Raw genomic sequence first — 24,692 nt, 5'->3', positions numbered from 1 at the left:
GGGAGATTGTTCGTCACTTTATTGGCATGTTTACCGTAACCCCCACTTTTTATAATGCGATGTTATTTTTAACAGTTTGTTAGATACCCTTAGAGTAGCCGACACAGGTTGGGCTTGAAATCTACTAGTTCGTCCCTAATGGGTTTCAAGCTCTCACTTGTGACTCCTTTACCCTAACCCTAGCTTGTGACCTAGGCCCTAGGTCCTAGCGTTCTTTTGCAGTCTTGACTCCAAGCAAATCAGATACTGATAGCAGCATAAACAACCAATGGGGTGGCAGATTGGCTGAAAAATCTGAGCCGGACACGTGGCAGGGTTGCAGCCACATAAGCGGGGAGTGTGTGTACACTGGAAGTGCTAAAAAGGCTAGGAACCACAAGAACCGGCCTTTTTGCACTTTTGGCCCCACACTCGTCTCATCTTTTGTGAGACAGAAATGTGAGAGAGAAAACAGATAGAGAGAGAAGAGAGAGAGCAGAAGAAGAGAACAGAGAGAGAGAGAGGTGGTGTGTTGCCTGTGGTGTAACCAGATATTGGATGGTGTTTTGAGAGAGAGAGAGAGAGAGACAGTCGCCTCTCCGCCTCTCTCTCATCGCAACACTAGGTTTCCATTGATCTTCTATTGCACGTATTCTGCGCATTTGCTTCCCCGATACCGCAGATCCGAGGTTTGGTATTGTGATACTGCTCCTCCATCACCATTTTCAATTCCAATATTTTGCCCTCTTTAGCATTGGCCTTTGCCGTTTGCATGAGGCTTCCATCAGCTCCTTGAAGCAGGCCATGGCTGCCTCTGTGGCTGCAAACATGTCTACACATTTTACCTCGTCATCCCTCGAGCATCTGAGCGCATTCGGCTCCAGCGCATTCGGCTCCAGCGCATTTGGCTCTAGCTTGCATGCCCCCGGTTCGGCCGCCGCGAACTTGTCGTCTGCGGTCAAGGGTTTGGGAAATTCTCCGTGTTTGTATGCATCACTTTCACATTCACACAGAGACAGGAACCAGTCCAAGAGCCTGAAACTGAGGAATGCTGCAAGTGCAAGGGCTTGGAAGATCGTTGCACAGGTGCTAGCAGAAAAGAACTCAGGTGCACGGGGAAATGATAACACGGCTGGAGCGATTGGTCTTGATAGTGATGAGTTGCTGCATGAAGGTAACGGTGCAGCTGTTACAAAGGAGAAGGCTGTGAGAGAAGCTCAGAATGGTGCCACGTCAAGCAAGGGAGGTAATGGAGCCCTCAATGGACATGCCAACGGGGCAGCTACTTATCGCTACCAGGAGGGGGAGAGCAGCACATTGAAATCCAGTAATGGGGCCTTAGCCGGGAAAACTGTGAAAGAGTCTATGAATGGCACTGCAGTTGTAGGAGAGGCTCTGCTTACTACGGATGGCAGCACCCCTTCATCCCTTGAATTCCAATCTGGGAGGGAAGACCGTGACAGAGCAGCTTTGCAATTGCTTTCCCCAACTTCAAGAAGCTCAGAGGATGAAAAGAGGTCTCAGAGGGACAAGGTTGAGTCCATTGGGCAGGAAGATCCATGGTTCAGGCAGGCAGGCAAAGATAAATTGCCGGTGGGTGTGGTTTTAGTTTTCCATGTTTTCTTTTACACTGAAACTCATGGTGCAGCCTCTTCATCCTTTTAAAGTGTCAAGCTTTGAAGTTAACTGAAGAATGAGTGATCCCTTGCCAACATAATGTCTGTGCTTGCAAAGTTGACATGATCGTCATTGCCTTTGAAAACGAACTTACATAGAGGCTCAAACTAATGTGTAAGATGCTATTCACCATGTAAGCTTTTTCTTTGTCTGTATGCGTGCATCAACTACTGATGTTTAAGATATTTACTACACAGCAGTGCAGGCTGATTGTCTGATGGTGCCAGTTCTGATTTATTTGCTGACTGAATCCATTGAACTGTTGTACACTGGGGATGCTGACTGTCTAATATGTTCAATTCTGTGATGGCAATGCATTTAGCTTGGTGCAAAGTATCATATTGTGTGGTTTGCTTTCAGGTTTCTGTGGTTGCAGGAGGACGATGGAATAAGTTCAAAACATATTCAACAATTCAAAGGTCTTTTGAGATATGGTGCTTTGTTGCGAATTTTCTTTTGAAGGCTTGGTTGCTCAACCAAAAATTCACTTACAAAGGTTGACAAACATCAAGCTCACATTCTTCCAGTTATATGGTACCTTGAAGCTAGGCTTGATATACAAATATTGTTGGTCTCCTGCAGGAGAAATGACAGAAGAATCGAAGAGGGAGAGGAGAAAAGTTCTTGCAAAATGGTTGAAGGAGGGACTCTTGAGGTTGGGTCCAACATTTATCAAAATTGGGCAGCAGTTTTCAACAAGGGTGGATATTCTAGCTCAGGAGTATGTTGATCAGCTAGCAGAACTCCAGGTTCCTTTCTTAGTCTCCCTCTATCGAGTCTATTAGGGTACTTATTACTAGCCAAAACCATGTGGGGTTCTAACGAGGTTAAGCAGAGGCCATTCTCTTTCTGTCAGAGCTAGATTTGACCGACATTGATCCTAGGTGGTAGTATGATAATCTTGGTGGTTTTCTATTTTTCTTCTCCTCATCAAAAGAATGAAAAGAAAATGGAAGCATTAGCCATGAATGGGTTAGCTTATTAACCGCCTCTACTACAGGTTCAAACAGAAGGGAGCTGAAAGGGACACCCTTGACTAATGATTTGATGATTGTACAATGAGTGGAGACTCCTTCACAAGTGATACATCTCACTAAGCTGACAGTGCACGGACTGTAGCACGCCAATAATTCTTGACCAAACCCAGATCATGCACATTGAAATATAACTTAGCTCACAACATACAGACACAAAATTGGCTTGTCTTGCAACTGACTTACTAGGACCAGGAAGCATCACCTTCTTATGGCAGCACTGAAGCTCATTAATGATTTTTTAGTGCAAGTACATGCCTTTTTGCTTCTTCTGAACATATCTTGTTACAGGACCAAGTGCCTCCTTTTGAGTCGGAAGTGGCTCTTAAGATTGTTGAGGATGAGCTAGGATGCCCAGTTGATCAGATTTTTGAACGGTTTGATCCGGATCCAATTGCTGCTGCAAGCCTTGGTAGGAATTAGTGATTGCTTGTCTGGGTATTTTGTTAGAGTATCAACTTTTTATGGTTATTGCAAGCTTCCATAGGGTGAATGTTTTGATTATATTTTTCAGGACAAGTACATCGTGCCACTCTTAGAGGTGAGGAAGTGGTGGTTAAAGTTCAACGGCCAGCTTTGAAGGAGCTGTTTGACATTGATTTGAAGAACCTAAGGGTATGTAAGGTTGAGATACTTAGTCACCCATATCAGAGTAAAGGTTCAGTGTAAACAAGTTTGAAGCTTGGCATTCCTGCAGGTTATAGCGGAAAACCTGCAAAAACTTGATCCAAAGTCAGACGGTGCTAAACGGGATTGGGTTGCAATCTATGATGAATGTGCATCTGTGCTATATCAGGTACAGGATAATCATTTGAATAAACAAGCTGTTAAAGTTGACCAGTCTCCTATACCTTGTCTTCCTCTTGGTATCATCTTAAAACATTCTCTTTTAGTAGCTATTGAACAACCAGAAGGTCAATTGGAACAGGCAATAATTGAAGCACTACTAGCTGATTGGACCACTATTTTGCAAAATAAGCCTTGCATGTCTTTAAGACTTCTTGTAATAGTCATTGGACAATTACTGGGTGGTAATACATAATGACCATCTATGTGAAAACAGCCTTGTGTTTTAGATAACCACTCACTAGATATTGGTAGGTGGTTGCATGGGGTGTGATGCTTTATCCCACACACAGAAAATTACACCCCTATCTTGTTCTGTTTGATAATGGAAGATTGTGCCATAAAGTGGGTGTACACTTCAGTTATGCTTTTGATTGAAATGATCCTTTTTGACAAGTGTTGGGGTGACGTGCTGTCCAACTTGCCGTAATTCTGAGATATACCCTGCAGCTTGAAATTTTTCCAAATGAATAATCAAGCAATTATGTCTTTGAGAAATTCCATGCAAATGTCTTCGCAAGGAAAGCTTGGAAGGGGCAGGAAATCAAGCAGCTGTTCTTGTAAGAGTTTCCTGCACAAAACAATTTTCACACAGGTAGAGGTTTTCCTTTTGGGAAGGAGAACACGTTGAGAGGTTTTCACATTCCAAATAAAATAAAAGATACTTTTTATCCACTAAATTTGGCTCCTTGAATGATGGAGAGAGAGAAAGAGAAAGAGAGAGGTGATGGTTTCCACTTGAGAACACTGCATGGAGTGTGTTTCAATTGAAAAGCCTTGAGAAACTGAAAACTGAAACTGTTTGTAGCTAACCCCATCAGTGGGACAGCTCCCGACTTTCTTGCCTGCTTACAGCAAAGTTTGGCATTTTACTAAGAGCTTCATGTTTTTTATGGACTCTTGCTTCATATGGGGGCAAAGAATTGTCAGATCGGGTCAATTTCTTGAATGGCTGGACATCCTGCACCCATAAGCACATCAGGAGCCTCTTGAATTACTCTTAAGTAAAAAAAGAGGGAGAAAAGTATTTGATGAATGCATGAATGCCGAAAATGAATGATCGAAGAAGATGAACAGATGTGGTCCTCCAGATCCCGAGTGCAGCAATACCATGAAATCTGAGGTAAATGAGTAGGCTGGAGCCACAGGTCATATCATGCAGCAGCCAAGATCTGCCCAGGGAGAAATCAGTAGGCAGAGCAGACCAGAACCAAAACCAGGAGGCTAAATGGTCCTGAAGCTGGAAAAACAGGTTAGCTGCTGATGTGGAGCAAAAATGGAGCTGTATCTGATGTCGTGGCAGCTGTAACAGGGCTGGAAGATCCCAAAAACAGCAGCAGCAGCACTCAGTGATGTGCAGCAAGTTGAAATGCAGCAGGGATTGCCATGTGGATGTTGGCAACAGCAGGAGGATGGCCACAAACAGACTGGCAGCAAAGACAGCACATTTGTATGATGGTAGATGTGGGTAGAATGATGATGGCAGCAACTATGAGTAATGGGGATGCAAGGGATAAATGGGATGAAGAGTTGTGTGCATATTTGAGTCCTTTTTATAGAACATGATGGAACAAGAAGAATGTCTAAATTGTTGTGGCTGCTGACATGGAGCGAAGATGGAGTTGTATGGATGTCATGGCAGCTGTAACAGGGCTGGAAGATCTAAAAAGCAGCAGCAGCAGCAGTCAGTAATGTGCAGCCAGTCTAAATGCAGCAGGGATTGCCACGTGGATGTTGGCAACAGCAGGAGGATGGCCACAAACAGGCTGGCAGCAAAGGCAGCACATTTGGATGATGGTATATGTGGGTAGAATAATGATGGCAGCAACTAAGAGTAATGGGGATATAAGGGATAAATGGGAGAAGAGTTGTGTGCACATTTGAGTTCCTTTGATAGGATATGCTGGAACAAGAAGAATGTCTAGATTGTTGTATGGCTAAAATGCATTTTGGGCTGTTCGATTGAGCTGAAAAATGCTAGAAAAATACGACAATTAAGAGGCACATTTTGGTCGCTCAACACCTAGCTGCCTTGATTCTCGGCATGCATTCCTTCATGGAGCTAGCTCCGTTCCCTTTAGTGTCTTGCATTCTACTATGAAATCTTTCTTAGCCTCCATGATGGAAAGGTGTAAGATGAGGGCACACTCCATTGAGCTCTCCTCCACTTCACTTTGGCTATCTACTTTCTTGTCCGACGTCCAAGTTGGTGTTTGCAAAGTCTTCTCGATGCCCATCTTTGTGTACAAGTCCTTGGTGTCCTCCTCATTTCATGTGCTTTTCAGCCCAACTACTCGCACATATATTGCTTGTACCTTTCTCCTTTGCTCCTCCCAAGGTGTCATTGATGATGGTGGTGTTGGGGGTAGACTCTAGAGTTTGAGAGCTGGGTTTTAACACTTCTTTACCACTTGTATTGCTCTGCTTCCTCTGCCTATTTTTGGGTCTTCTTGAGCATCTCCACCCAAGCGTAGTCTCCTTAACAGTTTTTTCTTCTTGCTTTGGAGATTGCCTATGTTCTCCTTGATCCTAGAGAGTTCTTCTCTACAATGCTAGGTTGGATTTCTCCCTCCTTCAGCCTAGGACTGGCTTGCACCTTCTCCAATTCATTCTTTAGGATTGTCATCTGTTTATCTTCAGCTGCCACTTTTGCACTTTGTGAAACACACTCCCTTCAAGTTTCTCGATTCTCACTATAAGCTGCCTATTTACAGTGATTATCTGCTTCTTTTTTGCTTTGTTGATGGAGCTGGTAATCAGCTGCTCAATTTGGACTTTCTCCCATTCTTTGTACTAAAGGGAATGCCTCACAGACCAGCTAAAATGACTGGCTGGAAAATATGTTACAACTAGCTCAAAACGGGATGGGGAGGAATTGCCTCCATTTGTGACTATATAGTCACCTGGAATGGGAAGTGGGACTGAAAGAAGTCTGAAGTTTTTGTCCCTGCAATCCTCAAGTCCAAAAATGACCGTCACTTGTGACTACGCTGGATTCTGGAAAAAGAGATTACATGCCGGCCATATCAGGAAGGTATAGGCAGAAACTGATATATATATATATATATATATATAGAGAGAGAGAGAGAGAGAGAGAGAGAGAGAGAGAGAGAGAGAGAGAGAGAGAGAGAGAGAGAGAGAGAGAGAGAGAGAGAGAGAGAGAGTGGGATGGGGAGGAATCGCCTTCACTTGTGATTATATTGTCATATGAAATCAGAAGTAGGATTGAGACAAGTCTGAAGTTTTTGTTTGTGCAATCCTCAAGTCTTAAAATGACCATCGCTTGTGACTGTGGAGAAAGAGATTACATGCTGGCCATATCAGGAAGGTATGGGCAGAAACGGATACACATGGTAACTTGAAAGATAGAGAAGAAAAAGCAGGGATAGCGGCCAAAAATATGATGAGGGTCATGACTAGTCTGAAAACATGATATAGCTGGATGGCAGGGCTGATATAATATGGCTGGATGGCAGGACTGGGTAGGCCAGAAAACAGAGCGAATCAATATTCTGAAGGGGGCAGGGGTTGGACGGGGCAGAAAAATGCAGAGGGCTGGTAAATGAGAGAGTGTCAATGTACAAGAATGCCTAAATGACTTAGTCGACTAGAAGTTATTGAAATAAAACTGCTTGTAGAGTGCTGAAAAAAAAGTGAAGTAAATGTGTGAAAGAGGCATGACAAGGTAGAAAATAAGGGTGTGGTAGTAGCCTTCAGCTGATGCAACTCCCTCATAGGTCTCTACAACATGTGATCAATCTCTGTCAAAATAACATGTATGCTTTGATACCATGTCAAAATAAGCGATAGTGCAGAGAGACAGTAGGGTTTGTGGGGAGTAACACAAAGTGTGTATGGCAAACGCTGAGAGAGAAGAAAAACTTTGAAACACAAGAACACGGTGATGATGCTTTGAATCATGCTATGAGAAGATAAGATGATACAGTGGAGTCAAAGCTCAGAAGATGATACAGTGCCTGAAGCAAAAGAGGAAGGGTAAAGGCAACCACGAGTCACGAACCACAATGTCCTTTTGAAAGGGGGTGAGGGCAGTGGAAGGGGCTAGTGAGAGAACGGAAGTGGTGGTGGTGGCCGAAGAAGGTGGTGAAGAATGACTGAAGAGAGAGAAGAATGAATGAAGTTGACTGCCTATTTATAGGCATAAGGTATCTAGGGTGGCGCACCACTGAAAAAGTGGCCAAAGTGTGGAGACTAGTCCTTTTTAGGGCTGTTAGTGCAAAACCCTAAATGAAGTGTATGAACTGAAGAAGTGGTTTCTCAATACCCCCTCTCAAGCCCAAAAAGAGATGAAGAAGGAGGAGCAAAGAGAGATACAATGAAGAAGAAGAAGAGGATCATGCAGATCCAAGATTTCCACTTGAAATATGGTAAGGAACAGAAGATGGGATGAATTGTAGAACCCGATTTCACCTTGGGCAAGGAGCCACTAGCTCTGTAACTCCATGTTGGAAGGAATTTGAAGGCCTTGTCACCAAGTCGCGGCTGAACCTCCAAGGCCGTGATCTAAGTGGTCTTTGAAGCTCCTAGGTATTAGGAGGAGAAATGACTGCTCAAGGATAGCCATCCCAAAAGAGTAGAAGGTAGGTGGCAAACTTCATGATGAGGAGCGTTGGCTGGCAGCCGAGAGTAGAGATGTAAGGATTCCCTTTGAAGCCAAATAAGTAGAAGCCTCCTATGAGGGCAAAGAGAGTACGTCCCCCTCTGAACCCTCCTTTGTAAGAGAGGGAATCTAAAAACTAATGTATCATGAACTTCGAATAATCGGATGATGATGGAAGTGCTGTTGGTTGTGTTGAAGAAGGTATTAGGGGTGTCAAATGCCCAGAGGTGGCCTCTCGAATGCGAGTAGTCAAGGGTGGGAAAAGGTAAGGCTCATGCGGAGCCAAGTTTGGGTAATAGTTGCCATCTCTCAGTGGAGCGGACTGCGGACCCAAAGTAAAGGAAGGTGTCGAACAATCATTCTCTTGAAGGAGTGGATTGTTAAGGGGACGATAGGCAACAATCACTGTCTCTCGTGGGAGCGGATTGGAGAACTATGGGTTGTTGAGGTTGCATTCTTGAAACTCTAGAAGAAGTAGAAGAAACTTCTATAGCACATTGCAGCGGTAGCGAGGAGGCTATGGTACCAGTTGATCCTCTTGTGGCTCGAAAGGGCCTAATGCACATCGGATGTGCCTTATTGCCTTGAGCATTAAAAAAAAAGCATGTGCAAAATAAACATTGTGGCCCAGAACGGAGAGGTGGCACAACGAGTGCCTAGGGGTAGACACATATACTTCGGCGGGTAGGGAGCAAAGGTCCTTGTCGGCAAGCATCGGTGGGGGTTCTAGTGATGCTAGAAGAGGAGCACCTAGTGGTCTGTCCATCTACCTGCGGAGAAGTCATAGCACCAGAGTGTCAACTTGTAAAAGGGTCTGTCTCTTGGTGATGCAACGGAAATGAAGGGGGAAATCAAAAGATGATGTTAAACCTGCAACCTGTCTTTGCCTTCTTTGATGGAGAGGGTCTTTAGCTCTTTGAGCTCCTGCGTTTTGATACCATGTCAAAATAAACAACAATATAGAGAGACAATGGGGCTTGTGGGGAGTAACACAGAGTGTGTATGGCAAACACTAAGAGAGAATAGAAACTCAAAAACACGAGAACATGGTGATGAGGCATTGAATCATGCTATGAGAAGAAAAGCTAATATAGCGGAGCCAAAGCTCAGAAGATAATTGCATTGTCATGTCTAAATTAGGTGGTAGTATATGTGGGAAATTTGTAGAGTGAAGGGAGCGAAACGCAGTCCTTCGGGTAGTGAGCTATTGAAGTAATCATTGGAAGGTGAAGGACAACTGTTGAGGGAGCAAACTACAGTCCTTTCGAGGGAGCAAACCGTAGTCCTCTGATGCCCAGGAGTGACCTGGGCAGCAAGCTGTCAAATGCAGGGAGAGCAGCCCAGCTGCCTGCTGACGCCAAGTGGATAATGATGATGCCATATGATGGAGGATGAGCCGGCCTGCAAAAACATAGGTTCCAGCTGTTGAGCTAAGAAATGCATTCCATTCTGATTGGCTACTTAAATAGTCCCAAAACAAGCTTAATTTAATGAAAACCCTAAAACGGGGCGTGGTTTGAGAGAGTGTAGTGAAACCCTAATTTGGGAGGGTCCATTCTCATCTATAAAGCCTTAATCCCTTTTTTGTGTAGGTTTCTCACCCTTGAATGCATATTTTAGCCATCGATCCACACGCACGTGGCTGTCCAGCCCCATTGATTGCTGCCACTCCATTTGGTACTGCTCCAGTGCTTGGCATTCTTTGCTACAACTGCTACCCACTGAGTGACACCCTTCTAGGTTGTGTTTGACATCCATCGGTCATCACCAACATCTTCATCACCTTCTGTAGCTTGTGTTTGGTTCTAGATCCAGCTAGGTGATAGCTCCTACACACTTGAGTTGCTTGCATTTGGTGTCTTCTCCTCTAGGCGACAAGTGTCGATGCTCCTCATCTTGGGAACATCTTCAGCTTGCGTTTATACTCATATGGGGGGACTGCCTTTCATCTTCCACACCTCTCCTGCTTGCGTTTGGTGCTCCAAGCCCTTTTGGCATCACCGTTTTGTAGCATCCTCTTACCCTACACTCTGTCTAGTGGTCAGAGACTTGGGATTTGTCTCTGGTGGACATCACTCTCTGACACACTCTATGCCCTTGGGCTCATTGTATACTCTTACATTTATTTATAGCATTCATTCTTGAGAGTTGTGCTCTTTCTATCCCTTCTTTTGTTTGTATTTGAGTTTTGAGTTTTGCGTTTAGGGTTTGAGTTTTGCCTTCTCTATCTGTGTTTATCTCCTTGTGCTTTTGTTGTGGTTGTACACTTTGTGTTTCCTCAGCGCAAAACCTAGCAGTGACTCCACACTCTTCTTCGCACCAATAACCTCTGTTTGATAGACATGTGATGCCAGGTGATGGACGAGAAGCCAAGTTGCAAAAATGCAGGCTCCAATAGCCCTTGTGTAGATTACTGCTAGAGGCTAAGATGTTGATGCCAAGTTAGAGATGGTAAGGCTAGGCAAGGAGAAGGCCTCTAGATTGAAAAACGCATGTTAAGGTGGAGCCTGAAGGAGAAGGGTGTTGATGCCAAGTAGAGGATGGTGGTGCTAGGTGAAAGATGCTCCAAATGCAAGGCCTGATGTTGGAATAGGGAGTTTGAAGCAAAAGAGAGAGGGTGAAGGCAGCCGTGAGCCACGAACCGCATTGTCCTTTTGAAGGGGTGTGAGGGTAGCGGAAGGACGGGTGAGAGAAGAGAAGTGGCGGTGGTGACCAAAGAAGGTGGTGAAGAATGTTTTTTTTTTTTTGGCAAATAAAGTGTGGCTAATTATATTACTTCGGAAAAAAACCGAATACAAAGAAGTGCTCATGCTCAACAGACTAGCTGGAGCTAATGTAGGGTCACAGATATATCAAGCATACAAGCCTCTTAGGGCGGTCTAGGGGGGAATGGGGGCAAGAAGCCATGGAGGGGGGATGTATTGCCAATTGGGGCTACCTGCTTGCATCGTGAAAAACAGGTCCTGGCCGCTCCAAGTGCGCATGAAATGAAAACGGAGCTCTTAACAAGCTCGAGACTCACCTTGCTCTTGGTCCCATCAGTCCGGAGGGAGTGGATGATGGAGGTCCAGAGCTCTGTTAAGATCGCCTGTATTGAAAGTCTTTCCCCACCAAAAACCTTCTAATAGTACGGCTTTCAGATGTGCCATCCAGTAAGACTCTCTACGATCTCTCATATCTCAGAGCGGTCTGTTGTGGACTCCAGTACCTGGTGGATGGGTAGAGACCCATCCTCAATAATGAAGATCGTGTCTTGTACCCTGGCCTCATACAAAAGGTGATGTCCTTGGTTGACTGTGTGCGAGCAAAAAGCTTCCCATGAGATACATCCCAGGTTGGGTGCTAAACGGCGGAGAATGCAGCATGCTCCTCTCCATACGAGCTGCGTTGCCTCACACGACCAAAGGTAGTGCTCTGGAGTTTTCAGAACCTACTGTGTACAGTGTTTACAACCTCCATCCTTCTGCATTTGGGCTAACCAACTCCCCACCGCTAGGTCTCCATGTGCCAACAACCACAAGAAATATGATGCCCTCCTTGGCCTCCAGCTGTCCCATAGGCAGCACCATAAAGTTTGTCGGAAGGCATCTGTGATGCTGTGCTCTGCCCAATACTTGCTGTGTGATGTTGTGCTCCGCCCATTACCTGCTACGTGAAGGCGCCCAGTCCATGTCCTCCTGCATCAGTACATGTGTGCCAATCCTAGCTGTGTACTCCAAGAATCTCGGTGGCTTCTTGGCGACTGCAGTGGCCGGCCATAACCACTCTCTAGGGTCCCACTCCAGCTCATCAAGTGGCCTGCCCTCCCAAATCTAGAGGCGCCCCTCCTAGAGCTCCTCCTAGAACACATAAGGGTCTAGACGCCATGACTTCCCCTAAAGGCCAGAAACCCAAATCCTCCTCCACGAAAGGACACATAACCCCGCATCATCTTGTTGCCCTTTGTCAAGGACTAGACGCTGATTCTCCTGTATGGTGAAGAAGGTCCCATGTGGGGCATCGCTCACTCTACTTGCTACCTATAGGGGGATGCCGGTCGGTGAAAACCTAGCGGCCCATACCTCATCGGGCTCTATCGGCTCTCGTATTGGGGGGTCAAGCCACTCTTGAGGTATGGCTGCGTCGATCTCCCTTCTCCTCAACTCAACTCCTCTTTGGCAACTTGATGCTCGCTGCAACACCTCTTGGTCCGCCATCCTGTACACCTCCCGCCACATCCTGATGGTACGAGCCGGGCCGGTCTCCCAACTAGCCCATTGGATATGGGGGCGCTCGCCAATCTGTACCCCCTTCCGATCTCTAACTTGGGAGTTCCAGATCATTGGCTAGCGGTCTATCTCCTCTTGGCAACTTGGGGGGGCTTTGAATGAGGGTCTTACGGAGGCCCTGCCACACCCAAAGTAGGCTGCGAAGGAAGGAGGATCTGGGGGGCGTAATCTATGCCGTCGTGAAGATCCATCTCAAGGATGGCCTCCAACCACCACCAAGCCTCGGTCTGCACTCTTGGAAGCCCTCTTGCAATAGGACCTTTGACGTCTGCCCGCTTGGTGTGAGACCGCAGACTACTAGCTTGCCCACAAGGGCCAGACTTTGATACTCTGGGTCTATGATCCCAAGCCCTCCCTCTGATCGATGGCGTATGATGGTCACCCATGCCACCTTGGCCCGAGAGTCCTTGGAACCGTTGGACCTGACCTAGAGAAAATTCCACACAGGGTGGTGAAGTTGCACTACACAGAACGTGGAGAAGCACCAATACGAGGCAATGTGCTAGGCTGTCGCTAGGAGGACCTGGTTAACCACCAGGGCTTGGCTTGCCAGGGAAAGACGAGCAGTACTCTAGTAAGTCAGCTTCCTCCGAATAGAGTCGAGGACTGGAAGAAACTGCCGGGCAAGAGTGATGTCGAGTCCCACCTGGAACCCTAAGTAACGGACAGTTTGCCCTCTGCACACCCACTTGAATCCCAAGTGGACGCCCCACTCCATGCTAGAGTCTAGGTCCGTAAGGAAACCAACCGACTTTCGCTAGTTGATTTTCGCTCCCGCTGCAGTGCAAAACACCTCGAGAGCTAGTCTCACTCTCTCCAACATTAGCTCATCGTTCTCTATGTATAGTGCTGTATCATCTGCATACTCTGAGTCTAGTAGTTCCGTCTCCTCTCTCATCAGAAGTCGGAGGCCATGTAACCCGCTCACACGTGACTTGAGGAAGTAAGACATCATCTTTGCAAAGAGTAGTAAGAGATACAGGCCAAAGGGCAGCCCTGCAGGACTGATCTCTCCAGTCGAAACTCTTCCCCTCACGTGCTATCTATGAGAACCCTGCTGGTAGCTGATCTATAAAGTGGTGAGACCCCATGGATCCATGCTTGGGGGAAGCCCAACCTCACCATGGTGCCCTCTAAGAAGTCCTAGTCAACCCTGTCATAGGCTTTCTCGAAATCCAGGAGTAGTACCACCAGTTCGTGACCACTGTGTTGGGCCCACTCTGTTGCCTCAAAGAAGGTGAAGATGTCAAGGATGCTCCTATCCTGAACAAAGCTTGTTTGTGTGTCATGAATGATGTTTGGAAGCACAGGGCGGAGTCGCTTACCAATCATCTTGCCTAGTGCCTTATAGGCCACTGACATCAGGGTGATCGGTCTCCACTGGGAAAGTTCCAACCGGTCTTCCCCTTTGGGTAGGAGACTGATAAGACCTACTGATAGACTCCCTGGCATCTGGCCTGAGCTGAAGATCTCTTGGAAGGCCAGTAGTAGGGGGTCCTTTACCACCTCCCAAAAGGTAGTGAAGAAGGCCTTGGAAAGGCCATCCTCTCTTGGGCATTTCTGCCTGTCCTATGCGTGGAAAGCCTCCTCTAGTTCCTTCTCTGTGAATGGGGCTAGAAGGAAATGCCCCGTCTCTATGACGAGGGACGGGATGTGATCCTAGACCTGCTGTTTGCATCGCTGTCCTCTGGCTGAAGCTATCTCTTGCCGAAAAAGGCGTTTGTAGTAGTTAGTGGCAATCTCCATCACCTCATCTGGGCTAGAGCAAATCCTCCCATACTAGTCTCGGAGGTTGTGAATCTACTCTCCAAAGGTGTAGGGCTGATGCACTTGGAAGAACTCCCTACACATCGTGTTCCCCTTTTGCGCCCAAAAGGCTATTGAGGTGCACAAAGAAAACTCAGAGTGCCTGTTCTCTAGCCCAGCTAGGGCCACTCGTGCGCGCACCTCCTGTGCATGGAGGATGGGATCCCTTGGTGCCTCCTGTAGGAGTCTCTGTGTGGCTGTTAGGTCCCGCCGGAGTGCTCTCTCCTCCTCCTCTTGCCCCACTCCCTAGTCCAAATCTGCTCAATCTCTCTCTTCACCTCCTCCCGCCTGTAGATTGAGTCAGGGATCCGAAAGGATCATGTGTCTAGGGCAGAGACTGGGGGATCAACTGTGAGGAGAACCGGGCAGTGATCAAACAAAGTGGTGCTTGCCAACTGCCCTACCTGGCCTCCACGAGAGCATCCCCACTCTCCCACATAAAACCTGTCCAGCCTCTAGCAAAACTTTGTCTAGCCGCCTATATCCCTGAGAGAAATCCGACGACCTCTCCCTCCTGTGGAAGGCAGGGTCTCTCCAAGCTTCTTGTGCTCCTACTGCTAGTAGGAAGACCTCCTATGCCTCTTGCTCCTCCCTAGCCATGCCCTGGTAGGTTCTGCCTCTGCTTTGCTGGTCCTCTAAGGCCTCTAGGTTGTTGAAGTCTCCTCCAATGATCCACGAGTCCACCTTTGGGAGTCCTGCTGCGATCTCCACCCAAAACTTGTTGCGTGCCCTAACCTCAGTAGGGGCATAGACATCGAGGACTCCAAGGCATGAGTCCCCCATGTCCAACTTGATCCATAGAACTCTCCCTACCACAATCGTCTTGTGATTCCGTACACAGGCGGTATGGCTCGGGCCAATAGAGGTGCATACACCTCCACTCTTGTCGTGGGCATTGATGACGTGCTCCCAGTACGTGTGTGAACTGCGTAGGAGTACCTTCCCAACCTGTTGGGCCTAGGCAGGAGTGAGCTTGTGCTACTGTAGAAGTAGGATGTCAATCCATTCGGCCAGGGCAGGCTGCAGCTCCTACCGAACAATCAACTTTCTAGAACCACGTGGCCCTTTGTAGTGGATGCTGTTCACATTCCAAGATGCAAGGTGTAAACTCATAGGGAAACCTGCGGCTGACCGAATAGGCATCTGCTCGGTGTGGAAGCTGTTGACAAGGAGGAAGAGCTGTGAGGCATGTGGATACACTTTGCTGCGTGCCTGAATGGTGAACTCCATTCTTTCATGGTAGCTCGGCCGGACCATGGGGGTGATAGATTCACTTGGTGGTACTACCAAGGCATCTATTAACCAGGCTGAGAGGCGTGACTCTGTACACTGGTAGAAACGGGCCACCTGTGCGAGGGGCCACTCGATCACATTCATCGGAGCTCTCCACTACGGAGGGGCTTTAAAGATAATGCTCAAATGTGGGATCTCAGCCCCGGCCCACCAATTTATGTCCATCATACAACTTGGCCACTACTGGGAGAAGAGTGCTAATCCTCCTTCTCCCATCCATTGGGAGATGTGGTTTGCCACCTGATTCTTCACCTCCTCCTCTATTTGTGTCATCGTCCAATCTCATGTATGAGAGATCTGAAGGAAGAATGCATAGTTTGGTCCATCCGGTAGTGCTAGTAGATGGACCTTGCCGCTTCTTGACTTGCGTATCATGAAGATTTCCACCTCAAGAGGTAGTAGGAACTCTCCACGTTCCGCAACTCTCAGATAAGACCACGGACCACTGCGAAAAAACTCTTGTGGTAGCAGCTGTGTCTGTCTCGGGAAAGTGTGATGGGCGGCATGGACCGATGAGCTGATGGCTGTGTGGGGAGGTGGGGGGCTAGGCTGCTGGTGAGTGGAGGATGTCGGCGTATGGGGCTCCTCACCTCCTGTAGGGGGGGGGGTTCACCTGTACTGGGTGGGGATCAGGGGAACTGATCGGCGGGGGGGGGATGGTCGGGGGGGGGGGAGGATCGAGGGATGGTGGGGGGGGGGGTCGGCGGCGGTACAAGGTGGGTGTGGGGGGGGGGAGCAGTGGCTCTGGAGAAGGGGGGGGGGGCACCGTGGGGGGGAGGGAGGGGGGTTTTTGTGGGGGATGTGGGATCTCGGGGGAGGTGACATGTGATGCCTCCGTGGGAGGTGGGTATGGAGGCCCGTGGTTTTGCCGGGTGGGACGAGGAGAGGGGGGACACCTGGTGTTCTTCTGGGGGGGGACACTTGCCCTCCTGCTTCCTACTGCCGTGGCTGTGTCTAAGGGACTGGCTGCGGCCCCCTCTGCCATCTCCCTCTTTGTCGTCTTTAGACTTGTGTAAAGCCATCCTCATTCACTTGTGGCCTATCGGCAACGCCGAGTCTGCTGCCTGATGCCCAAAGTCATGGCAATGCAGGCACTGTCCTGGCTGCCTAGTCACAATAACTTGCTGCCTAAAAGAGTGTTCGCCTGCCTCAATCTCCAAAAACTATGGTATATTCTGTCTCTTTCACTGCCACCCTTACCTTTGGGACTCCTGTTGTTGTCATTGCACCCGCGAAGGAAGCAGGAAGGACAGTGCCGAAGAGCCGTCCAAAGTCCTCCACTAACTAGTGATACTCTACCGCCAGTCCAGGGAAGAGTAGGGTGATTGAATGTCTGAGGAACCTGTTGTGGAGCGCGAATGCCTCCATTGTGAAGCCACTGTACCAGGGGACCATGTAGATGACCCCCTTTGTGGAAGGATAGGGTGAACTGGCCACTAGCTCATGGGCTGTGTCTGCCAACGTGAGTCGTACCATGAAGATCCCTTGCCCCATGAGAATCGCCTGCACGATTTGTGCCGCACCAATGCGCAGCCTGGAGTGAAGCCAATCCCGAAGTTGAGCCATGGATGGGGAGTGTCCTACAACCTGACCAAAGATTGCTATTTCTTTTAGCTCCAGCTCTGTGGCATGGACTGCTAAGAGCCGTTCCTCTAAGAGGACAACACGCAAGGTATTGGGGGGCACTCACAGAATGCACCGGCGACTGTTCAGAGGTTTCCATTGCGCGTCCCTATTGAGAACCTACCAATCTTACTACTCTACTGCGGGAGGGGGAGTGTTGCTGCACGTGGAGGGAGCAACTGGGGGGGGGGGAGAGTGATGGCGAGGACGGGGGGTCTATTTTCTGATGGCGGTGGAGGCACCAGGTGCCATGGGTGATTACGTTAGATGCGAGCTGCAGGATGAAGGATATCGGGTGCCTGGGGTCTCAGACTGGAACCGCAGAGGGTGGTGGGCCTGAATCGTCCGTGTGGGGGAAGTGCGGGGGAGATATGAGGGTGGGGGGGCAGCATGAAAGGGGTGTAGGCGGGTGGAGCCACAAGGCGAATGAGGTGCAGCCGGGAGGGGCCACAGGAGGCGGCATGAATGGGGATGCAGGCGGCGGGAGCCACAAGGCGGGGGTTGGGGGGAGTACGGGGGGGGGGGGGCAGCGTGATGGTGAGGGGATAGGCGAGAGGAACGGGGAGGGCGCGATGGCCAGTTAGTGGGGGCGCTGTTCAATGGCAATTCGATGGCAGGGGTGAGGGCAGCGGTGCGTCGGTAGGAGCTTTGTTCTCTTTTCTCGAGAGAGTGAGATGTTAGAGTCTTGACTTTGGTGAAGAATGGTTGAAGAGAGAGAGAGAAGAATGAAGCGAGCCTATTTATAGGCGAAAGCTTTCTAGGGTGGCGTACCATTGTGTGGGCGCCCACTGAAGCCCATTGAATAAGTGACCAAAATGTGGACACTAGCCCCAAAAAATTGCAAAACCCCAAACGAAGTGTGTGAACTGAAGAAATGGTATCTTCATGGATAATCATTCTTTCCAAGGCCTATTGGCATCCGACAGAGGACAAACAGGTGATTAATTCATTGCTGATAGAAGCTCTAGCGCTCTCTCCTCTTATTTAGTGGGAAGGCAAATTCGAGGAGAGACCTAAATTTAATTGCATGACATGTCTTGGATTGACCTCGGTGGCTGATGTCACTATCTTGCCTTGAGGCACCCTGATGTTCTTTCGCACCATTAGAAGTCTTTTAGGTGCCATGTGGCTATAGTGATCTGTGGGGTAGAGTCTCCGATCTCTTGCAAGACCAGCAACCCTTTCCTGTTTTGGATTCCGATTGCCCTTGGCAGGATTGGGAACTTGTAGGGTGTTTGACCCTTCAGCTCTCTTCAATTAATTAGATCTATCATCTCATGATCAAAAAATGCGTATGGATCACCACCAAAGCTAATTCTCTTTGGGGATTGCACAAATCTAAAGCTTGGTGGAAATTGAAAATAATGGAGGGATGGGCCAATAAGAGGCCATTCAAATGCAAGGTATTCATTTGGAGAACGCTGGTGGGGGCCTCCCTCTTGCATTGGCCCTTCATTGCAGGGATATTTCTTATGGGAATTGTTTTTTCTGTACCATTGCGGTGGGGCCTTCCCGTCACAAATTCATTTCCTCCTCTTTTACTCCAAAGATTTGGGTCCTCCTCTCAATCATTTGGCTTGTAGTGGTGGGCACAAGGATGCGTTTGCTTGAGTGGGTTTTTGGAGAAGCTAAACTCAAAGGTCTGCCACAGCCTCACATGAAGATTTTGTTTCACTTTTTCAGATTTTGGGGTTGCTGGCACATTTGGGTCACTCGCAATGTGCTCATTTTTTATGCCACCTCGGGTATCCAGTGTCATGTTGTGAAGCTTAAGGGACTTCTCCATTGGTAGCTTGACCTTCTATAGCATGCTGATATCTTGGTCAGAGATGATTCAGTTCCTTGGCATACGGCAATCTCCTCTGTTCCTTTGCCATGACTTTGTATCTTTTATGCATGATGGACTAGAGCCATCTTGCATCTTGTAATCTTGCAATCTTGTACTTCTATTTCTTCATAACTAATACAATAACCTATTATGCCAAAAAAGAGAGAGGCTTAGTTGGTTAAATTGAAGGCGTGGTGACTAGAAGGTCTTGGGTTCAACTCCTACATTCTGCAGGTATTTTAGTATAGGTGTAGAAAAATGGAGATTTGAACCCAGGTCAATGGTTTAATAAAATAAGTGGCTTACCACTATGGTAGCTACGAGAGAGAGAGAGAGAGAGAGAGAGAGAGAGAGAGAGAGAGAGAGAGTCAGTGACCAGTCACTTGTCTGCTCAGGAAATTGATTACAGCAAAGAGGCTGATAATGCAGAGCGCTTTGCAAACAATTTCAAGGATCTGGATTATGTGAAAGTTCCAAAGATCTATTGGGAGTTTACCACACCACAGGTGGGTTATATAGCCGGTTGAGGTTTGTTTGAAATTCAGTTCAATTGATGTTTTTTGTACTTATTAACTCACATGGTTACATGTTTCTCTTTGGTTCAATAGGTGCTCACGATGGAATATGTTCCTGGTATCAAAATCAATCGTATTGCAGCTTTAGATCAGCTTGGTGTGGATAGAAAAAGGCAAGAGGTTCTATTAACTTGACTACTAAGCTACATGTTTATGTATAAGACAATTTAGTTATCAGCTTTTGTGAACAGGCTTGCCAAATATGCTGTGGAGTCCTACTTGGAGCAGATTCTGCGGCATGGGTTTTTCCATGCAGATCCGGTATGTTTTAAGTAGTGGAAGTTCTATTTTATAGAAGGATTTCTCTGTCTTTTAGCCTTAATACTGCATGCACAACATGCAACGGGCTAGTGATAGAATTATATAACTAATGATTCTTCCTGGTCTGTTTGGTGTTGAGGATTAATGAGTTTCAAGTTTGGAAAATTGTTTATTGAGAGCACCCTCTTTCAGGTTTCTGGTTGGTGCCAACTTTCTTATTTTCTTGCTCATTGCAGCATCCAGGGAACATTGCTGTAGATGATGTCAATGGTGGTCGATTGGTTTTTTATGACTTTGGCATGATGGGAAGGTATGCTCTCAACATGTATTTTTATGTTTTTACTGAATGGCAGTGGTGTGTTTATGACAAAGTGGTTAATGTCACATTCAGCATCAGTCTAAATATAAGGGAAGGACTGTTGGAAGCATTTTATGGAGTTTATGAGAAGGATCCTGACAAGGTCAGCTTTTGAATTTTTACAATATTCTCTGCTTAGAAGACTGTGTTGTGTCTTGGTTGACAGAATTATGTATCCCAACACTTCCTGTTGAAAAATTGTTAGGTTCTAAGGGCTATGGTTCAAATGGGAGTTCTGGTTCCAACTGGGGACATGACTGCTGTTCGACGAACAGCCCAATTTTTCCTGAATAGGTGAGTGAGTATAACTTACTGAATATAGCTGTTGCATTAGACTTTTTATGCAAGTATCAAAATTGCAGAGCTATTTCAATGTCAAATTTTAGCCATTCAGAGTATTTAAACAAGTCAGGCACATTATCAACATGGTAATAAGACAATGATTTTCCTTTTCTGCTTTCTTTATTACACTTTTTGCTCTTCAGAAATTGTGGAAAATGTTCATTGGATTTTTAAAACTGGAGTGTTAAAAACTTGTTAGCATCTTTACAGTTTTGAAGAGCGTTTAGCTGCTCAAAGGGCAGAAAGAGAGGGGGCTACAACTGAGTTAGGTTTCAAGAAGCCTTTATCGAAGGAAGAAAAGGATGAGAAGAAGAAAATGCGCCTTGCAGCTATAGGTAAGGAAGCATGTCTTGCCAAAACAGTTTCCTTGCGCTTAGATTTGAAATCAGTATCACCATCTGTCTTATGAGCCTTCGACGAATTTTGTAATTCGACCTGTTTGCTAAGTTAAGATGGGCTAATGTTTTTGTTCTCAAGCTTGATTCGTTAATTCAAATGCCATTGAGTACAAGATCTTATTATGGCACTTAAAATTTTTGTCTGTAATGTGAGTTGGGTATAATGATCTAAGTTTCTAATATTCATGTTTAGGTGAGACAAATTATTGACCTCGGTTCTTGCCACAGTGATGAATACGTTGATTGCTATGGTGCAGGAGAGGATCTTCTATCCATATCTGCAGACCAACCATTCCGGTTCCCTGCAACCTTCACCTTTGTTGTCCGTGCTTTTTCAGGTTTAACAATACAACGTTTCAGCATTTTAGCAGTACTGTAGCTTTGACAAAAGGTTAATTTGACTTTTGCTAGTATACTGGGTAAAATTGTAAGTGGCTGTCCAAAAATAGTAGCTACTTACATTAAGCATTTGCGAAACTTTCTAACATTGGTGCTTGTGAAGAAAAATCATGTGTGTTGACATTTTACATGTCTTAAACCATGTCGGTTTTGGGGGTAAGAAGGTTGGATTGAAAAATGCTGCCATGTTTTTTCATTTCATAGCTTCGTCTTTTTAGAATCTGTGGGTTATAATTTGTACACTCAGCAATTTTCTCAAATTTATTCAAGCATTAATTGAACAATCAGGGCCTTGTATGATTTAGTCTTGCGACTTGAATCGCACTCAAACCATGATTTCATATTATTACATGTATGATATGAAAACATATGAAAAAACCGTGGATTCAAGAGTCTAGAAATACAGTCAATGCAAGAAAAGGGAAGATAGAAAACTAATGAGATGGACCAGAGGATATAGATGAGATCTTTGTGAGGATTGACCTTTGCTTTGCCTTTGGGTGAAGAAAATTGTAGAGTAGAAGATTTTGCACCACCTGAGTGCTGAGTTTTAGGCGGTAATGGACTGTTCTTATTATTTGGCTTTGGAAGCAAAGATGGCCTCAGGTTTATACACGAATACCGCAATTCTCACTAGAGTGTGCACTTCAATAATAAGTATTACCCAAAAATTTTAGATTGACTAGTGGGCTCAGATCTACAACCACTGATCCAAAGAGTAGTTAAGTCCAAGGCAAGAAGAAGAGTACTGTAAGTGTGATCCCTTTTATAAATCCTTCTATGGACCACCTCCAAATGGGCACTATGGTAGGGTGACACCACAATATGCACATTTAAACTTCCACACTTTTGGTCTTTATGAAGTTATGTAGTGCCATTTGCCTCCAAATGTGCACTATGGTAGGGTGACACCACAATATGCACATTTAAACTTCCACACTTTTGGTCTTTATGAAGTTGTGTGGCTCCATTTGTGGCTCCATTTGGATTAACTGATCCACTTGACACCAACCATCTTCAGCCAAATGATGGAGTGAATCTCTAGGTATCATAAATCTCACAAACAATACGATGTCAATGTTCTTGTCTTGAGAAAGATTAAGTAACAATTGTTAAAAAGAGAAAGTTAAACTTTTTTGGGCATGTAATTTTTGTTAGAATAGCAAAATGAACATTGGAATAATGAAAGACAATATTTGAAAAAGACAATGCACAAAGGTAAACACGAGATGATGTGACAGGGAACATGAATACACTATGAGATTGAAGAGTACGGATGGTTGAGCACCAGCTGTGCAAGTGCAAGATTGAATGACTCCGGCCACACTCCCTCCTTTTATAGACAAAAGTAGGGGAGTTGTCCTATGTGAAGTAGCTTAGCCAGTAATCAAATATACAGTACGAGGCTATCCATAAATTAGGGTGTGGGTGTTCAAATGCACCCAAAAGCATGAGCATACATATGGACAATCACAAGCTGCCCTAAAATGCAAGCACGTGGAATTTCAGTGTTTGGACAACGTTTTAAGGACTTGACAATTGATGTCTTTTCATTTTTGTTTATTAGTACTGGATGGAATTGGTAAAGGACTTGATCCCAGATTTGACATCACCGAGATCGCAAAACCGTAAGAGAGAAGTTCCGATATTGCCTGTCAATCTTGTCTCTCCTAGGGTTATGCTTCTAGCCTTTATAAAGATAAATCATTTCTCTGCAGGTATGCATTAGAGATCCTCAGGTTTCGAGAAGTTGGCTATGATGTCCTTATCAGGGTATGTTCTGAATTATGTATCATATGCATTTCTTACTCAAATGTTTACTGAGGATCGATCTGAAATGTGTCTATCACAACATTCAGGACCTTAAGAAACGCTGGGACAGGCAGGCTCAAGCATTTTCGAATTTATTCCGTCAAGCTGATCGTGTAGAAAAGCTTGCAGATGTCATAGAAAGAATCGTGAGTCACCAACTGCAACTTGCATGTTCTGCTTGCTTCATGACTGAGCTTGCAAGCTCCAAGTTAAAAAGCACAAGTACCATTTTTCATATTTTGGCTCTTTTGTACTGATCTTCATGTGGAGATAAGCAGCATAGTATTCAGTTCCACATTGTTTTCAAAATCTGCTATGCCTGTTTGTTGCTTTGAGGTAGTGACTTGTATTTTTACTTCTCTTGTTTTTAGTCTTCATGTGTTCTATATTCCAAATGTGTTAAGTAGATTTCTTCAATAACCTTGGGAGTTCATAATTCAGGAGCAAGGTGATTTGAAGCTCCGAGTTCGTACTTTGGAGTCAGAAAGAGCTTTCAAAAGGGTTGCTGTTGTACAGCAGACAATAGGGCAGGTAAGAATTGGAGTTTGGACATGGTTTATCTCTGAGAGAGATATAGAGTGTGTGTGTGTGTGTTGATCATCACCTTGTGGCGCAGGCTATTCTAGCAGGGACCTTTTTGAATCTGGCAACATTGCTGTATGTAAATACAATACGGGTATGATAGCATTTGCAAAGCTAATCTTGCCGGACTGAATGGGAAAGGTCTTAGATCTGAGAATTAATATATTGGAGTTCTGCTGTTTTCAGGTTCCGGCAGTGGCTGCCTATGTTGGCAGTGCTCTCTTTGGTTTACAGGTTCTTGTTGGGCTGCTCAAGGTAAAAAGGCTAGACAAGCAGGAACAGCTTATTACTGGAGCTGCATAGAAAATGATAAGGATACTCTTTATATATATGTCCTACAAATTCTTCAGGGGCATTGAGAAATTTGTGGAAGGCCAGTTTTGGTTTGCAGAATGCCTTATCGGGCGTTTTGGGCACCCTTCTGTTAAGATTCATGATAAGCTAATTGAAGAAAGGTGTGTCAACTTGGCTTCTTGAGAACTTATGCTGTACTGTCTCAGAGCAACTTTAAGAAATGCAATAATGCCTAAGACTCTTAGAGCTGCACCACATGTAGGCTATGTACTCGTGGTTTGGGTCTCGTGCTGAGACAGTAGAGACTCATGAGAATGCGTAGGCAATGAAGGGGAAGTCGTCGTCCTCGACAAGAAGATCACGCTGGTCTTCTGTGCACCACTCTTTGGAGCTGTTCATGCTAGGACTTCTAATAGGAAATGGTTTTTTAGAGAGTTTCCCATTTCCTGAAGCAAATTGAGGGTTTCCCAGAAATGGCCAAGGGTTTCTCAATGGGAAGGGGGATTTTTTCCAGACAGTTGGAAATTCCCCATGTGACCTTGGGGTGGTGGGGCGGGGTGGTTTGTCTTTCTTTGGAAAAACCTTTCAAAACCCACTCATGAAAAACCTTATTATCAACCAATCAAAATACCTACTACCAACTCGTCTCGCCAGGATTTTAAAGTGTCAACCGGTTTCTAAAGCCTTTGAACATTT

At 46.0% G+C, this 24,692-nt stretch overlaps 1 protein-coding gene across 1 annotated transcript; it reads left to right on the top strand.

Moving 5' to 3' along the window:
- The first annotated feature begins 418 nt into the window (after positions 1-418).
- Positions 419-24,692, top strand: ATH13 (ABC2 homolog 13). The gene is made up of 20 exons (XM_087677454.1): positions 419-1,572; positions 2,017-2,152; positions 2,239-2,405; positions 2,982-3,102; positions 3,205-3,305; positions 3,388-3,486; positions 19,371-19,481; positions 19,584-19,663; positions 19,742-19,811; positions 20,048-20,121; positions 20,203-20,272; positions 20,375-20,463; positions 20,722-20,846; positions 21,167-21,247; positions 22,876-22,936; positions 23,027-23,081; positions 23,168-23,266; positions 23,562-23,651; positions 23,737-23,796; positions 23,889-24,692. The coding sequence occupies exons 1-20, from the start codon at positions 784-786 to the stop codon at positions 24,003-24,005; spliced, it is 2,595 nt and encodes an 864-aa protein (XP_087533580.1). The 5' UTR covers positions 419-783; the 3' UTR covers positions 24,006-24,692.

Source organism: Lygodium microphyllum, chromosome 5 (assembly GCF_053477565.2).
Source record: "Lygodium microphyllum isolate KBCC chromosome 5, Lygodium_microphyllum_v1.1.10, whole genome shotgun sequence".
Taxonomy (NCBI): Eukaryota; Viridiplantae; Streptophyta; class Polypodiopsida; order Schizaeales; family Lygodiaceae; genus Lygodium; species Lygodium microphyllum.
The sequence above is the reverse complement of the archived record's forward strand: the minus strand, read 5'-3'. Positions and strand labels throughout refer to the sequence as shown.

Bases quoted from the DNA above. Each gene is read 5' to 3' on its own strand.
- ATH13 (XM_087677454.1), top strand. From the start codon at position 784: ATGGCTGCCTCTGTGGCTGCAAACATGTCTACACATTTTACCTCGTCA. The intron at 3,306-3,387 runs GTATGTAAGGTT...GCATTCCTGCAG, and splicing joins TTGATTTGAAGAACCTAAGG to GTTATAGCGGAAAACCTGCA. The intron at 22,937-23,026 runs GTAAGAGAGAAG...ATTTCTCTGCAG, and splicing joins ATCACCGAGATCGCAAAACC to GTATGCATTAGAGATCCTCA.